We start from the raw sequence: 17,802 nt of genomic DNA, 5'->3' as shown, positions 1-17,802 counted from the left end.
TGAAGAATTGATACTTTTGAACTGTGGTGTTGGAGAAGACTCTTGAGAGTCCCTTGGACTGCAAGGAGATCCAGCCAGTCCATTCTGAAGGAGATCAGGCCTGGGATTTCTTTGGAAGGAATGATGCTAAAGCTGAAAGTCCAGTACTTTGGCCACCTCATGTGAAGAGTTGACTCATTGGAAAAGACTCTGATGCTGGAAGGGATTGGGGGCAAGAGGAGAAGGGGACGGCAGAGGATGAGATGGCTGGATGGTATCACTGACTCAATGGACGTGAGTCTCAGTGAACTCTGGGAGTTGGTGATGGACAGGGAGGCCTGGTGTGCTGCGATTCATGGGGTCGCAAAGAGTCGGACACAGCTGAGCAACTGATCTGATCTGATCTGATCTGAAGTTACCTCACTTAGTATGGCAATCTCTAGGTCCATCCATGTTGCAGCAAATGGCATTATTTCATTTTTTAATGGCTAGGTGATTTTCCATTGTATGTATGTATGACATCTTCTTTATCCATCAATCTGGTCAATGGACATTTAGTTTGCTTCATGATTGTATTGTAACTAGTGCTGCTGTGAACATGGGGTGGGGGGCGGGTGCATGTGTCTTCCTGAATTAGTTTTGTCCAGATACAGGCCTAGGAGTGGGATTGCTGAATCATATGGCAACTGTTTTGTTAGTTTTTTAAGGAACCTCCATACTGTTTTACATAGTGGCTGTACCAGTTTACATTCCCACCAACTATATAGCAAGGTTCCCTTTTCTCAACACCTACTTCAGCATTTATTAAGTGTAGACTTTTTTGAGGGCAGAGGAGAGGTGCCAGTTATTTTATTCTTTTCATATAGAACAAACTTACAAGAATTTATACAATTTAGAAGTAGATTCCAATTGCACCATTACTCCTAGTACAACATATAACTAATAGGACAACCAATCAATTTCACTTTTCTTTTGAAAGTTGTACCCACAGAACATGGCAATAATTTGTAAGTCTTAGAGTCTTGTGAGGGGCTTTGTTCAAATCATACTTTGAAGTATAGATTTACTTTATTAATAATAGATGAGTTAGCAATAGATGTAAGTTTTCATACAAGTTTTCCTGTGCCGCAAGAAAATAAGAAGATTGTTGTGAAAAGTCTTAAGATTTTATCAAATGAGATTCTCTGTACTAAATTTAGGATGCAAAACCTCATTTCTCTCTAAACAGATGTGGGAAAAAAGAAATATATTCTTTGCTTCTTTTTTGTATAGACTTTTTAATGATTCCCATTGTGACAAGTGTGAAGTGGTACCTCATTGTAGTTTTGATTTGCAGTTCTCTAATAGCAGTGTTGAATGTCTTTTCGTGTGCCTGTTGTCCATCTGTATGTCTTATTTGGAGAAATGTCTATTTAGGTCTTCTGCCCAGTATTTGATTAGGTTGTTTGTTCTGTTAATTTGTTGTATGAGCTGTTTGTGTTATTTTTTAAATTACGCCCTTGTTGGTTACATTGTTTGTAAATATTTTCTCCCAGTCTTTAGGTTGTCTTTTCATTTTGTTTATGCTTTCCTTTACTTCCATTGAGTCCTTTATTTTTGCCTTTATTTCTGTTGCCTTGGGAGATTGACCTACGAAAATATTGAAACATTAGTACAATCTGTGTCAGAGAATGTTTTGCCTGTGTTTGCTTCTAGGAGTTCTGTTGTGTCATGTTTTATATTTAAGTCTCTAAGACATTTTGAGTTTATTTTTGTGTAGGGTGTCAGGGGGTATTCTACTCATTGACTTACATGCGTCTGTCCAACTTTTACAACACCTCTTGCTGAAGAGACTTTCTTTTCTCCGTAGTGTATTCTTGCCTGCTTTGTCAAAGATTAATTGGCCATAGATGTGTGGGTTTATTTCTGTGCTTTCTCTTCTGTTCTGCTGATGTGTATTTCTGGTTTTAGTGCCAGCACCACACTGGTTTGATTACTGTAGCTTTGTAGTATTCTCTGAAGTTTGGGAGGGTTTTCTTTTCCCTCAATATCAGTTTAACAGTGCTGGGACTTAGCGTATAAATCTTTCACCTCCTTGGTCAGGTTTATTTCTAAGTTTTTTAATGCTGTCTTAGATTGTTTTCTGCTTTCCCTCTCTGATATATCATTGTGACCATTCAGAAATGCATCCAATTTCTATATGTTATTTTGTATATTTCTACCTTGCTGAATTTATCCGTGCTATCTGTTTTTGTGTAGTTTTTACAGTTTTCTCTCTATATAGTATTATGTCATCTGTGTATAATGACGGTTTTACCTCTTCCCTTCCAATTTGGCTAACTTTTATTTCTTTTTCTTCTCTGATTGCTGTGGCTAGGACTTCCAATACTATGTTAAATACAAGGGGTCGCAGTGGGCATCCTTCTCTTGTTCCAGATTTTACTGGGAAGATTTTCAGCTTTTCACCATTGAGCATTATGTTGATTTAACCCTATTATGTGGGTTTGTCACAAATAGCTTTTATTATGTTGAAATATGTTCCCTCTGTACCCACTTTGGTAAGCGTTTTTATCATGAGTGGGTGTTAGATTTTGTCAAATATTGTTCCTGAATCTATTAAGATGATCATGTGGTTTTCATCTTTTCTTTATTTGCTTATATTGATTGACTTGCATATGATGAACTATCCTTGTGACCCTGGGATGAATCCAACCTAATCATGGTGTAGGATCTTTTTTATATGTTGTCGCATTCAGTTTGCTAATGTTTTGTTGAGGATTTTTGCATCTATATTCATCAAAGATACTTGCTTGTAATTTTCTTTTTTGGTAGTGTCTTTTTCTGGATTTTGTATCAGGGTAATGTTGGCTTGACAGAATGACTTTAGAAGTGTTTCCTCCTCTTCAGTCTTTTGGAAAAACCTGAGGATTAGCATAAGTTCTTCTTTGTACATGGTAGAATTTCTCAGTGAAAACATCTGGTCCTGGACTTTGGTTTGCAAGGATGTTTTTTATTACTAGTATTATTACAGATTCTGTTTCATTTCTATTGATCAGTCTGTTCCAATTATCTATTTCTTATGTGATTCAGGTTTGGTGGGCTGTGTGTATCTACAAACCTGTTGCATTTCTCCTAGGTTGTCCAACTTACTGGCTTCTAAATTGTTCATAGTATGCTCTTAGGGTTTTTTGTATTTCTGTGGTATAGGTTATTATCTTTCCTCTTTCATTTCTTACTTTGTTTATTTGGGTCTTCTCTTCTTGATGAGTCTGGCCAGGACTCTGTTAATTTTTTTTATGCTTTCAAAGAACCAGCTTTTGGTTTCATTCATATTTTTTTTTTCTGTTTTTTAAAATCTCCATTATATTTATTTCCTCCCTGATATTTATTATTTCCGCCCTTGTGCTGACTTTAGCTTTTGTTTGTCCTTTTTTAAATTGTTTTAGGTGATAGGTTAGGATATTTATTTGAGATGTACTTGTTTTTGAAGAAGGCACACATGAGCTTTCCTTTTAGAACTGTTTTTGCTGCATCCCATAGATTTTGATGGGCCTCCCAGGTGGCATTATTGGTAAAGAACCTGCCTGCCAATGCACGAGGCAGAAGAGATGTGGGTTTGATCCTTGGGTTGGGAAGATCCCTTATAGGAGGGTATGGCACTCCACTCTAGTATTCTTGCCTGAGAATCCCATGGACAGAGGAGCCTGGCTTGCTATGGTTCATAGGGTTGCACAGAGTTGGACACAACTGAAGCAACTTAGCAAGCAAGAAAGCATAGATTTTGAATGGTTGTTTTTTCAATGTCATTTGTCTCAAGGTATTTTTAAAAATTTCCTTTTTCTTTTCATCATTGACCATTAGTTTTTTAGTGGTGTGTTGTTTAGTCTCCTTGTTGTCATTTCTTTCTTGTTTCTCTTTCCCTCGTTGATTTCTAGTTTGACACCCATGTGGACAGAAAAGATACTTGAAATAGTTTTCTGTGCCCTATAATTTGTGTCCTGCTAAGTGATCCATCCTACAGAATGTTTCATGTGCACTTGAAAATAATGCATATTCTGAGGTTTTTTGGATGTAATTTCCTGAAAATATCACTTAAGTTTATCTGTTCTGTTTTGTCATTTATAACCTCTGTTGCCTTATTGATTTTTGTGTCTGGAAGATCTGTCCATTAATGTCAGTGGGATATTAAATTCTCCTATTACTGTATTCTTAATTTCTTTTTTATGTCTATTAATACTTGTTTTATGTATTTAGGTGCTCCTTTATTGGGTGTGTGTATGTTACAAGTATGTATCTACTTCTTGTATCGATTCTTTTATCATTGTGTGCTGTCCTTTTTTATCTTTCTCTATGGCCTTTGTTTTATTTTTTTATTTTTAGCAAATATTTGCATAGTATTTACATTGTATTTTTTTGTTTGTTTGTTTTGTTTTTTTAATTTAATTTTATTTTTAAAGTCTGTTTGGTCTGATATGAGTATAGCTACCCTTGCTTTCTTGTGATTTCCACTTTCATGAACCGTCTTCTTCTATCTCAGCACTTTGAGCACTCTGTGTGTGTCTTTCACCTTTAATTGGGTCTCTTTTAGGTGGCATATGTCGCAGGCTCTTGTTTCATTATCCAGTCTGGCACTCTGTGTATTTTGATTGAAGCATTTAATCCATTGACATTTGAGGTAATTATTGATAGATATGTATTTATGGCATGTTTAACCTTGTTTTCTAGCTGATTTTGTATTTCTTCTTTGTTCCTTTCTTTTTGTTTTTCCTTTTGCAGTTTGATGATTTTCTTTTGAACTATACTTACGTTCTCTTCCTTTTGGTTTTTGTGAATCAATCGTATGTTTTTGATTTATGATTTCCCGTTTTTCAGATATGTTAAACTATTGCTGTAATTTTATAGTATATAGTTTGCTTTAGACTGATACTCATAGACTCAAACACATTCTGAAAAAAAATCTACATTTTTCTACTCGCTTCTCCCACATTTTATGACTTTGGTATCATCTTTTACATCTTCATGTTTACCCTTTTGCTGTTCATTGTAGTTGTCACTTGCTCAAGTTTGTTTTGTTTTGTTTTTCAAATCTGTGTATTGGCTTATTTAAGTGATTTACTTTCTAATTGTGATTCTCTCTGTCCTATAGATTATTGTTTCTTTTGTATTTAGAGAAAACCTTTCAATATTTCTTTTAGGATAGGTTTAATATTGATCTAGTCTTTTAGCTTTTGCCTGTCTGAGAAATTCTTTCTCCTTCTATTCTAAATGATAATTTTGCTGGGTGAAGTATTCTTGGTTGTAAGTTCCTTCCTTTCAGAAGTTTGAATACATCTTATGACTCCCTCCCAGCCTGCAACATTTCTGTAGGAAATTAGCTGATAGTCTTATGGAGGTTCCCTTGGAACTAACTCTTCTTTTTTCTCTTATTGCATTTAGAATTCTCTGTATAACTTCTGCCATTTTAAATATGATATGTCATGGTGTGGATCTATTCAGGTTCCCTTATTTGGGACCCTCTGTGCTTCCTTTACCTGAATATCTGTTTACTTCCCCAGGTTTGGGAATTTTTCACCGATAATTTTTTCAAATACATGCTTGATCCCCTTCTCTCCCTTCTCTTTTTGGAACCCCTATTATACTTGAACTGGCATTTTTTCTTGCCTTGTCGTTCTGTCTGCATTTCTGATTGAGTGATTTGCATTATTCTGTCTCTTCTAGATAACTTAATCATTTTTCTGTGTCATTTAGTTTGCTATTCATTGCTCGTAGATTGGGTTTGATCCCCAGCCTCTAGAGTGCTATTAATCCCCTTGGGTGTAGTGCAGGCATTGCAGTCTCAAAGCCACCAATGGAGTAAATCCCCTGAAATAATGCAGCCCCTGGGAATCAGCATGGGAAAATCCCATGGACGGAGGAGCCTGGTGGGCTGCAGTCCATGGGGTCTCTGAGGGTCGGATACGACTGAGCGACTTCACTTTCACTTTTCACTTTCATGCATTGGAGAGGGTAATGGCAGCCCACTCCAGTGTTCTTGCCTGGAGAATCCCAGGGACGGGGGAGCCTGGTGGGCTGCCGTCTATGGGGTTGCACAGAGCCAGATACGACTGAAGTGACTTAGCTTTACTTAGCTTAGCTTAGCTTAGCAATGACAGACGTAGAATGTTGCACCTTCGACCACACTCCAGCCCCTCAGGCTGTGTCTGTCCAGCCAACCCCAGTCTTTTCTCCAGTCTGTCTTCTGAAGCTACAGTTTTAGCACCCTAGTCCCCACACACACCAGCCAGCACACATCTGAGGCTTAGGAGCGGAACAAGGTAGCCACGACCATCTGTGCTGGTCTCTTTCTGTTGTACCTGTGGCATTCTGGCTGCTACACTGTCTCCTCTGAGCCTCTCAGGCTGCCTTTCTGTCCTAGCTGATTCCTAGGCAATGCAGGAGGTTCTCATGGTGATCAGAAATTTCCTCTTCCACAGCTCCCTTCCAGGAATGCACGTCCTGTCCTGATTCCTTTATTTTTCCTTTGTGCTTCCTGGTTACATAGTGATGTTTCTTGCAGCTTTGCTTTTATGAGATCTTTTGCCAGCATTCAGTAGGTATTCTGTGATAGTTGTTTCACATGTAGAAGTATTGTTGATGTATTTGTGAGAAGAGGTGAGCTCTACATCCTTCTGTTCTGCCTTCTTGATCTGAGCCAGGTTATGAAGATTTATGCCTATAGTATACTAGGAGTTTTATGGGTTTAATGCTTATAATTCGGTTATTCAGTTATTTTAATGCTTTTTTTTTTAATAGAGTATAGAGTAGAGTTATTCATTTGCATATTGGATATCCAGTTGTTCCGGCACCATTTGTTGAGGAGATTGTTCTTTCCCCAGTGAATGGTCTTTGCACCTTTGTCAGAAATTAAAGACTATTTTAATATCAAGTATACACCATGGAATATCTCTTACACTAAAGATACAAAGTAAAATAACTTATGATATGTGCCCATCCCTTACAGAGCTCATCTCCCAATCAAAAAGACAGACTGGTTAATTAAATATTCAAGTACAGTGTGGAAACCATTCTGATAGACATAAATAAAGGATACTTAGGATTAAACTAAGGCACATAAAAATTTAGATAAACACATTTCATGCACATAAGACATCTTAGGCAGATAGATGTGACATAACACATAAATACAATGATAAATTACTCTAAAATTGATGTAGGTACAAATAGAAAATTAAAAGAAAGAAACTCTATGTGTGGGTTTTCAGGGAAGGTTTCACTATGTTTATGATGAATTTTTTTCCGCAAAGCATGAATGACAGGAGAAGGAAGGGAGCAGTTTGAGCTAAGAAAGATACTCCAGTTTAAAAACCTGCCCTGTTTTTCTCACTTCTAAATACCAATAACAGAGTATCATGCTTGGCACATAATAGGAAGTTAGTGAAGATTTGAATGAACTGAGAAATTGAATTACAAGATGATTAACTAGAGCTAGCAAATCAGGTGACTGAATGTAAGTGTTTCTGAGAGATACTTATTCAAATAAAGACAAGATATATCTGATATTGTTTAGTTCTGCTGATTAATCTTGACAAATATAATACAGAGCTTTAATGTCATTACATTTTTTGTTTTTCAATAAGTATTACCAGTAGAATTCAAAAGATACACAGTAAAGACTAATTTACTCCCCCGACCCATGATTAAATGACAGTCTTTATAATGCATTATTCCACCTGACTCGGAATTCCTCCTGACATGTTACTCACATTTTGTTTTTAATCATAATGTGTTTCTGTGTGTATGATCAGGAGAAAGAAGCAGGGAAGTTAAGCATAAAGAATCATCAGATTTTAAAATTTGTAGATATTTTGTTCTTAAAACCTTAATTTTTTAGTTGACAGAATATATCAGGGTTCAATCAGGTCAGAACAATAACTGTAAGTGTTATAACAGAGGGGATTTATTTTAGGAATAATAACTTATCCATTTGTAGAAGAAGCTGGGTATCCTGGATAACAAATTTGTTGCACTCCAGGAAGCCTGGGAAGCTAGCTTTGTCTAGTGGCTACAGGGACCACTGAAGGCTGGTAGACAGGGCTGTGGGAGGCTGTTACTCGTGCTTCTGGAGTTCAGCCTACAGTTGCTATTGCCCAGCAGAGCCAGAAGGCAGGAAAACATCTTGAAGGTGGAAAGAGTGAGGGCAGGCTGAAATCTCTTGGCACTTTTGCATCACGTTTTCTCTACTATTTAAAACAGTGTAACTTTCAGAGAATATTGTCCATTATCTATTTCTCTTCCACATTCCAACTCTCATGCAAACTTCTTTCTAAACTCTGAACTATTCTTAGCACACTATAGAACAAAAGCACTACAGAAAACTAAGTTTGAGGAGATTCTTCACTTGTCCAATGTCACTTAAAATACAGCTAAGTGTGGAACCCTGGTTTGCTTCCTCTTAGCCAACTACTTTTCTTGTACTCAATTCTCTGACCCCTTACACTTATGCTAAAGTTCATTGTTATTAAATGGCTTTTTTTTCTTTTTCTTTTAGCAACCATTGTTACTACATCTGGGCTTATTTTATAATCTGAGAAAAAGAAGTGCTAAGAACTAAAATAGCCCATACTGATGTGCAGGTTACACATTAAAATCACCAGTGCTGTTGTACATGATGATCAGAACTTTGAGGGTGTCTGGAGTCGGGGTGCAGTGAGGGTAGGGGGATGGTATAGAAAGTTTATCTTATAATTTCCTGAAAATGTCAGTAAGCCTAAATCCTCCAAGTGAGTCTGATTTTCTTGTTTATAATACTTAAAGATATAATTTGAACAGACTTGAAAGCTGCAATTAAAAAAAATAAATCGTTTATACCAAGTACTTTTATTTGGCCCTCTCACTGTCTGTGTTTTATTTCCTTGAGTAATTTATCTTTCTGACTTTATTGTGAGGAAATAGAACACATTTATTTGTTTGAGTATTTTGATAAACATATATCAAATTACATATATTGCCCTTTGGACTATTTCCCCCACACATTGGATTTTTAAAAAATTCTTAGCAGGCTGAATTTGAATTTGACACATTCTTAAACTCAGTTCTATGATTCACAAGATTAGTAGCATTGACTGTGTGGAAGTATAGCTTTGTGTTGATGTTAAAGTACCTGAAGCATAAATAATTGGCTTAATTCTGAGAGATCATGACTGTTCTGTCTGTATTTTGATCTCTTACATTTTTATTTTTTAAAAGTGATTACCCACATGTTCATAGGAGTCTTTGCCTATTTTGATTTATGATTGATCAAACAGATTTTTTCCAAAATTGTTCCTGAGAAATTATAAACAGGAATGTGGAAGGAAAGCATTTTCTTTGATTTTGCTCTTCACCTTGAAAACCATCACTTATGTCTTTATTTGTGAGGATATCAAGCTAATGCCTAAGCAAATTTATAGGCTAGAAGTTAGTCTGATTCCCATAGTTTATAGGTTAATGCCTGGGATCACCTAAATCTTCTTGATTTGTGTGATTTTATAATAATCCTGTAACTTTTTCATGACTTTATGTGAGAGAATGTTTTCTCCTGCTGCTTAAAGTACCTGGGAACTGAGTGTGAAGGGAAAAGGGATCCTGGTGCAGCAGGAAGAAGCAGCTGGTTTGTATTTCCCAACAGCCAGCAGATATTTCCTACCTGAAGATATCCTTGGCAACTTGAAAAGGTGGCACAGAGATTAAAGGACATAGATCTGTCTTGTTCAGCCTGACTCTTCTGTAGTTACTGGTATCAACTTGCCCTGCAGGTCCAGTTGTGGAACCTTTGTTCCAACTGAGTGGCCTTAGCCCAGTCCCTGAAACTCATCTCCTCATAGGTGATTTGGGGCTAATAATGGAGAAGGTGATGGCACCCCACTCCAGTCCTCTTGCCTGGAAAACTGAACGGCGGAGCCTGGTAGGCTGCAGTCCATGGGATCACTAAGAGTCGGACACAACTGAGCGACTTCCCTTTCACTTTTCACTTTAACACATTGGAGAAGGAAATGGCGACCCACTCTAGTATTCTGCCTGGAGAATCCCAGGGACAGGGGAGCCTGGTGGGCTTCCGACTATGGGGTTGCACAGAGTCAGACAGGACTGAAGCGACTTAGCAGCAGCAGCAGCAGCATGGTTCTTACTTCACGTACAGGGTTGCTGTAAAGAATTCAGTATCTACATCACAAAAGACATTTCACAAACTGTAAAGGCCGTCATAGGGTTTCCCACGTGGCACAGTGGTAAAGAATCCATCTGCCAGTACAGGAGATAGAAGAGATGTGGGTTTGATTCCTGGATCAGGAAGATCCCCTAGAGTAGGAAATGGAAACCCACTCCAGTATTTTTGCCTGGAAAATTCCATGGACAGAGGAGCCTAGCAGGTTGCAGTCCATGGGGTTGCCAAGAGTTGGACACAACTGAGCAACTGAACACACACACAAGCATAGTTACTAACAGGCAATAGGTACTCAAAAAGTCAGAAAATATTTAAGTTGAATATAATCATCATAGTAATATACCATATAATTTTATTTTAATTGCATTAGAAATTCAACAGAAAATGTTACTCTGGAAGGAAAAAAAAAAACACCACACACACTAAAATGGACTTCAATTCTTAACCGCTGCTGCTGCTGCTAAGTCACTTCAGTCGTGTCCGACTCTGTGCGACCCCAGAGACAGCAGCCCACCAGGCTCCCCTGTCCCTGGGATTCTCCAGGCAAGACACTGGAGTGGGTTGCCATTTCCTTCTCCAATGCATAAAAGTGAAAAGTGAAAGTGAAGTCGCTCAGTTATGTCGGACTCTTAGCGACCCCATGAACTGCAGCCTACCAGGCTCCTCTGTCCATGGGATTCTCCAGGCAAGAGTACTGGAGTGGGTTCCCATTGCTTTCTCCAGCAACTCTTAACTAGTCAAATGATTTATCCTTGTGACTCTCTAAAAATGAGAGGAATCTGTATAAATAGGTACAGTGAATCAAATTATAATGAATAATTTCTCCAAAAGTATGTTATATATATTTATTGTTTATAAAAATGTGTGTGAATAGTACTGTTTTTCATATTCAGGAATATCTACTGAAATGGATTATCTCTGTTGATTGCCACAAGTCTTAAGTATTTTCTGGTCTGTCTATCTTTGGTAGTATTTCTAGTTTACTAATTTGTAAAGTTATATCTAAAATTCTATTTATCCATCTATTATATATTTAATTTTAGTAACTATATTTTTATTTCTGAATGTTCTATTTGGTTGTTTTTCAAATCTGCTTTGCCTTCTTTTATGGTATTAATACTTTGGTTTTTTTCCCTCATGTGGTTCATTCCATCCTATATGTCATTAATGATTTTAAAGAAATTTATTATATTGTCAACATGTGGAAATTCCATTATCAGAAGTTCTTGATCATGAATTTGATAATGGGATTGAATTCTCTTCTTGCTAATAAAAAAATGATTTTGAAGTATATATGAAATCTGTATTTAGGAGTTTATCTTCAGTGGTCTTTGTTCCTTAGAATCCTTTTTGTCAGTTTGAAAGCATGTTTTCCAAAGAGACTTGTATCTATTTCTGACTGATGCCCTGGGGTTATCAAAGGTCTGATGCCACTTTTATATAAATAACTTAATATTGGTATTCCTGGACCAACACACATAATATAAATTACAGCTTCCAAACACACATGGGATATTTCCCATTATTTTTCATTTTCTAATTATTTTTATTTTTAAGTTGAAAAAAGAGAAAGATCTCTGTTTTTTCAGTAAGTTCTCTTTCCAAAACAGGCAGACTTCCTTGTTCTTTTCTATTTCTGATTGGAAGTTGTTTTTCTGGCCTTTTAGGGGCCCCAGATCTAAGTTGACCTCTCATCTCAAAATCCTTGCCTGTCAGGGATGTAAGGATTAGCCTGTTGTCTCCATATGACCATTAAAAATCTATTTCTGAGGTGCGGGTTGTTGGGGGGGGATCTATTCCCTTGGCTTACTGAGAGTAGCTAAGACCCTAAAGTCATTAATGATGTCAGTTAATACTTTGAGTTTTACTTCCCTCTTGTTATTTTAAACCCTAGACTATTGTCTAGTAAAGTATTAGCATAATATAATTCTTGTTGCAGTTATTTCTGCAGTGTGTATTTTTTTCCTTCTTTTGAATTTATCCTTGAAAATATTTGAATCTATAAAAAAAGTTTTATGATTTAAAAAATATGTATCCTTAACTCAGATATTTACCAGAGATAATACAAAAGAAAAGTTAGCACTCTATATACCAGTAAAGTTCTAGTTTTATGACCATTGACTTATTAAATTTTTTTAAACTTTCTAACGTCATAGGTCTTTCATATGTTGTGTTACTGATTTAATTCACACAATGGGAAATAATTAGAATATGTAGAAGCACTCCCCCATCAGTGCTTCAGTTAAAGTTTGCTTTCATTTGGTTCCCTGCCACCTTTTCCATTTTAAGGTATTTTTAATATATCATATATTTTAACATTCCCCTATGAGAGCACATCAGATGTTACATGTTTCTCACATTGGTCATTTTATGGAATTTGAGCTATTAAGCTATAATTGTGGTGTCTCTTAGGATCTCAACTCTTCCTCTGTATTCAGATTTTAATACTTCTTCCTGCTACCCTCTATTCACCAGATCTCTTAATTCTTTAAAATTGACTTTCTTGAAATCCAGTACTTATGTGTCACAGAACCAGATAATCTGATTTGCTTTTTTGGCAAAGAGCAAATAAAGCTCTGCCCATTGCCCAGTTCAACAAAAGATGCAAGTACTCTCTAGACTACTCTGGTAGAAAAAGATGTAGACAGACTTGAGTTTTATCTGTGCTTTTTCATGAGATAACTTATGCCAATTCTCTGATCTCACCTTGATTATTTTATAATAATAGAGACTAATAGCAGAGAAGGCAGTGGCACCCCACTCCAGTACTTTTGGCCTGGAAAATCCCATGGACGGAGGAGCCTGGTAGGCTGCAGTCCATGGGGTGGCTTGCTAGGAGTTGGACACGACAGAGCGACTTCCCTTTCACTTTTCACTTTCATGCATTGGAGAAGGAAATGGCAACCCACTCCAGTGTTCTTGCCTGGAGAATCCCAGGGACGGCGGAGCCTGGTGGGCTGCCATCTATGGGGTCTCACAGAGTCAGACATGACTGAAGCACCTTAGCGGCAGCAGCAGCAGCAGAGACTAATAGGGGCATACTTATAAAGAATATAAAATTAATGGTTCCAGTAACTTTTGAGGTGTGACTTGCTAGTAAAACATGGAACTGTTTTATCTCATAAAATGATAACTAAGAATATGAATAAATAACTTGAAAAAACTGCAATAAACTTGAAAATCTGTACTAGCACAAGTTTTGATTTCTCAATAATATTTAAAATTATTAGCAATTAGCAATTTTTAATGTAGTATAGAAATAGTGTGCTAGATAACTGTTCACAAGATAAGAATGTATAAAGAAAAATTAAGATAGAGGTCAAATGCTGCTCTGGTATAAATTTGCCCTGCAGACCTATAACTGTGGAACCTTTGTTCCAATAGGTGATGTGGAGCTAATAGTGGTCCTTACTTCATGTACAGGATTGCTGTGACGAAGAATTCAGGACCAAAGTCACAAAAAGCATTTCACAAACTGTAAAGGCATTCATAGGGCTTCCCAGGTGGTGCAGTGAGAAAGAATCTGCCTGCCAGTGCAGGAGACACAGGAGGTGTGTTCGATCCCTGAGTCAGGAAGATCCTCTAAAGTAGGAAATGGCAACCCACTCCAGTGTTCTTGTCTGGAAAATTCCATGAACAGAGGAGCCTGGTGAGCTGCAGTCTGTGGGGTTGCAAAGAGTTGGACACATCTGAGCACACACGCACACACACAGAAAGTTATAATCTATGAACTCAGATGGTTCTTAGAGTTTAAAAAAGAAAAGTCAAAGGTTAAATGAACATGCTTGTGAAACTAAAGAAACTGAAAAGGAGGCAGCTGTCAAATAGAATGCCAGAAATATTAAAACTAGGAAATTAAAAATGATCACAAAAGAATAAGAGTATTTTTTTTAACAAAAGAGATACTAAACTATTTGTAGAAACCAAAGGAATTAAAAGTAGAAAAAGCAATTTATTGAAAGATCCTAGAATACTACTGGGTTTCCTGCCTACCAGTGCAGGAGACGTAAGAGACACAGGTGCGGTCCCTGTGTCGGGAAGATCTCCTAGAGGAGGGCATGGCACCCACTCCAGTATGCTTGCCTGCATAGTCCCATGGACAGAGAGCCTGGCAGGCTACAGTCCATAGGGTTGCAAAGAGCTGGACACAACTGAAGTGACTTAGTATGCACATGCGCAGGATAGTACTAATGGAAATTGACTGATTACATCTGAATTTTTTGATTACTTTTTTTTTCCTTTTATGCCTCTGAAGTTAGGAATTGACTTTACAAAACTATGACTATAAAATACACAAATAGACACACTCAACATAATGAAATTTTGGCATACATGTTTGTAGTACAGAAACTTGTACAAATGTAATGAAAATTATCCTTAAAAATGAAATGGCTAATTATTTTTTACTTTATCTTTTAGCATACGGCGGCATCAAGAAAGAAGAGCAATTTTGACTCCCATTTTAACAGATTTTTCTGTACGAATAACTGGAGCACCTGCCATCATTTTCACCAAAATAATTTCTCCGGAAAATATGCACACTGAGGTTAGAACTTAATTTAGGTTTTTTTTTAGTCTGAATATTGGAGCATCTTTTCTTTGTGTGTTTAGAGTTTTCATAGTTTCCGTGCACAGGATATCAGATTAGCTTATTATTAATGTTATTATTTTATCTAATAATTATTGAGCACTTTTTGTACTGTTTAGGGCTTCCCTGATAACTCAGTTGATAAAGCATCCATCTACAATGCAGGAGACCCCAATTAGATTCCTGGGTCGGGAAGATCCCCTGGAGAAGGGATAGGCTACCCACACCAGTATTCTTGGACTTCTCTTATGGCTCAGCTGGTAAAGAATCAGCCTGCAATACAGGAGACCTGGGTTCATTCCCTGGGTTGGGAAGATCCCCTGGAGATGGGAAAGGCTACCCACTCCAGTATCCTGGCCTAGAGAATTCCATGGACTGTATAGTCCATGGGATCAAAAAGAGTCAGACATGACTGAGCAACTTTCATTTTATAGTACTGTTTATGTATTGCTTTCATGTAATATTTGGGCTTCCCTGTTGGCTTAGACGGTAAGGAGTCTGCCTACAATGCTGGAGACCAGGGTCCTATCCCTGAGTCAGGAAGATCCCCTGGAGAAGGAAGTGGCTACCCACTCCAGTATTCCTGCCTGGAGAATTCCATGGATAGAGGATCCTGGAGGCCTATAGTCCAGGTGTCGCAAAGAGTCTGGACATGACTGAGCAACTTTAACTGTTATTTTCTTTTTTCATGTAATAACTCATTTATTAGAAATCCTATTAGCATCTCTTGGAGAAGGCAATGGCACCCCACTCCAGTACTCTTGCCTGGAAAATCCCATGAATGGGGGAGCCTGGTAGGCTGCAGTCCATGGGGTCGCTAAGAGTCGGACACGACTGAGCGACTTCACTTTCACTTTTCACTTTCATGCATTGGAGAAGGAAATGGCAGCCCACACCAGTGTTCTTGCCTGGAGAATCCCAGGGACGGGGAAGCCTGGTGGGCTGCCGTCTATGGGGTCGCACAGAGTCGGACACGACTGAAGCGACTTAGCAGCAGCAGCATTAGCATCTCTTACTGTCCTCATTTTGTAGATGAGGAAACTAAAGCATGGAGAGTTAACCTGTCTAAATTTTCACAAGTAGAAGCAGAACATGGTATGCACCCAACTGGTCTGGTTCCCAGCCATATACTCTTGATCTGCACAACCTCTTTCTAATAAAAGTAGCAATAATACTGACAGATTACTTAGCATTCTCACATGGTGCTGGGGTCCAGCCCCAGTGGATCCAGGGAATTTGAAGTGGGGACGGCGTTGGCGAGGATCAGGAAACAATTGCTTAATTAAATGTTAATTAAGGATATAAAGAGTAATAGAATAAGGATAGCTCAGTGAGAAAATTTAGTGCAGAAAAGAGGCTGAATAATTCAGCCAGAAGGTGAGAGAAAGAACGACATGGGGAGACCAAGCTTCGGTGAACAAGGCCCGCACTTTATTTTCCAAAGTAGTTTTTATACCTTAAGTTATGCATAGAGGATAATGGGGGAAGGGATAGAGTCATGCAGTAAGCCAGGCTTTCTTCCTGCAAACTTATCATATGCAAAAGTTTAGGTGATTTGCATCATCTTCTGGCCAAGAGGCCTGTTAACATTTTAAGAAACTAATTTTTCTCTAAAGGTGAAAAGTCAGGCGCCACCCTCCAAAAGCATTAGATAAAGTTGCATTCCTATAGGGCAAAGGTGTAGTGGGCTATAACAAGAAAAGAATTAACTCAAGGGTCCAAGGTTATAAACATTAAAGCTACTACTTACACCAATTATATTAATCAATACACTGCCAGGGACATAGCAGGTAAGGGATATGGAAACTTAGCAGCAAACATTGGCCCAACAAGTGAAAAACCCTTCACCAATACAATTTCTAATCAATCTTTTAACTCCTCAAAGGAATCTGTATTCAGATAGTTTAGAACATCTCATGCCTCTCACAGTTGTGAACTAAAACACTCTTGGCACGCCCAGGACAGCCCTCCATAAAGTCAGAGGTGTAGGTGAGAGCACAAAGCAGTAAAGTAGGCAGACTCTGGTTTTGGGGGTAGATGCTCGAGAATTTCCAGGGGGACTCCTGAGGCTTGATGCCTTTGCGTATGCGGAGCCTCCTTCCTCATGACCTTTGCCACGGCGGAGTTCCTCACGCTGGCTCCCGGCAACATGGATTACCTTACAAGGAGAGCTCTACACGAATTACCTTATTTACTCTTCTCAGCATTATGAGTATACATATTTTATAGATGAGGAAACTGAGATCAAAAGAAATTAAGTAATTTGACCAACATTACTAACCAGTTACTAACGGATCCAGAATTGAAGTCTAATCACTGTGCTGTATTTTGCCTCTGTGCCTAGAATAGAAATGTAATAATAGTGGGATCCTTTATGTTTAATGTTATGTTTTTTATGTTATGTTAATTTATAACATAATTTGTTATGCTGATAACTATAAATTTTTGATCATTCATAGAGTTATAAGCGGTTGTTATGAAAACTTCGGAAATATGTACAAATTAAATGTATTATTATTTTAAGGAGACAAAAGTTTACATCCTTCTCTGAGTCTTTAAAGAACAGTATTTTGTGTTATCTTATTTGATCTTTGTAATAACCCTAATAAGGAAAGCCAGTGGCTCAGAGTTAGAGAGTCCTCCTGCAATTCAGGAGACACAAGAGATGCTGGTTCGATCCCTGGGTCTGGAAGATCTCCTGGAGAAGGGAACATAACCCACTCCAGTATTCTTGATGGGAAAATCCCATGGAGTAGGAGCCTAGCAGGCTCCAAAGTCCATAGGGTTGCAAAGAGTCAGACATGACTGAGCCTACTAGGGAAAGTTAGGTTAGACAGGATATCTTTATATCCACAAAAATTGTATAAAAATTAAGTAAGTCTACTAATATCTTTCAGTTACTTAGTAACACAATTTGTTTAAAATACACAAGTGTATTGCTTTCATCATTACTTAAGGAATAAAATAAGAATTCTAACTATAATGAATAAAATCTGGAAACTTTTGGAGAGAAAGTTTATTTAACTAAAAAAAAGAGGGGGAGGATCATTTCCGA

General features: G+C 37.7%; 1 protein-coding gene across 7 annotated transcripts in view; it reads left to right on the top strand.

Moving 5' to 3' along the window:
* Positions 1–17,802, top strand: part of VPS13B (vacuolar protein sorting 13 homolog B (yeast)) — an 805,833-nt gene that overhangs the window by 494,386 nt on the left and 293,645 nt on the right. For all 7 annotated transcript variants that reach the window (XM_010863525.1, XM_010863528.1, XM_010863522.1 and 4 more), the window contains exon 32: positions 14,579–14,705. In XM_010863525.1, the coding sequence (XP_010861827.1) occupies positions 14,579–14,705 (127 nt within the window). The remainder of the gene's footprint in view (positions 1–14,578; positions 14,706–17,802) is intronic.

The sequence above is a fragment of the Bison bison genome, unplaced genomic scaffold (genome assembly GCF_000754665.1).
Source record: "Bison bison bison isolate TAMUID 2011002044 unplaced genomic scaffold, Bison_UMD1.0 scf7180017864491, whole genome shotgun sequence".
NCBI classification, from domain to species: Eukaryota; Metazoa; Chordata; class Mammalia; order Artiodactyla; family Bovidae; genus Bison; species Bison bison.
This window is presented reverse-complemented; position numbering and strand designations above follow the sequence as displayed.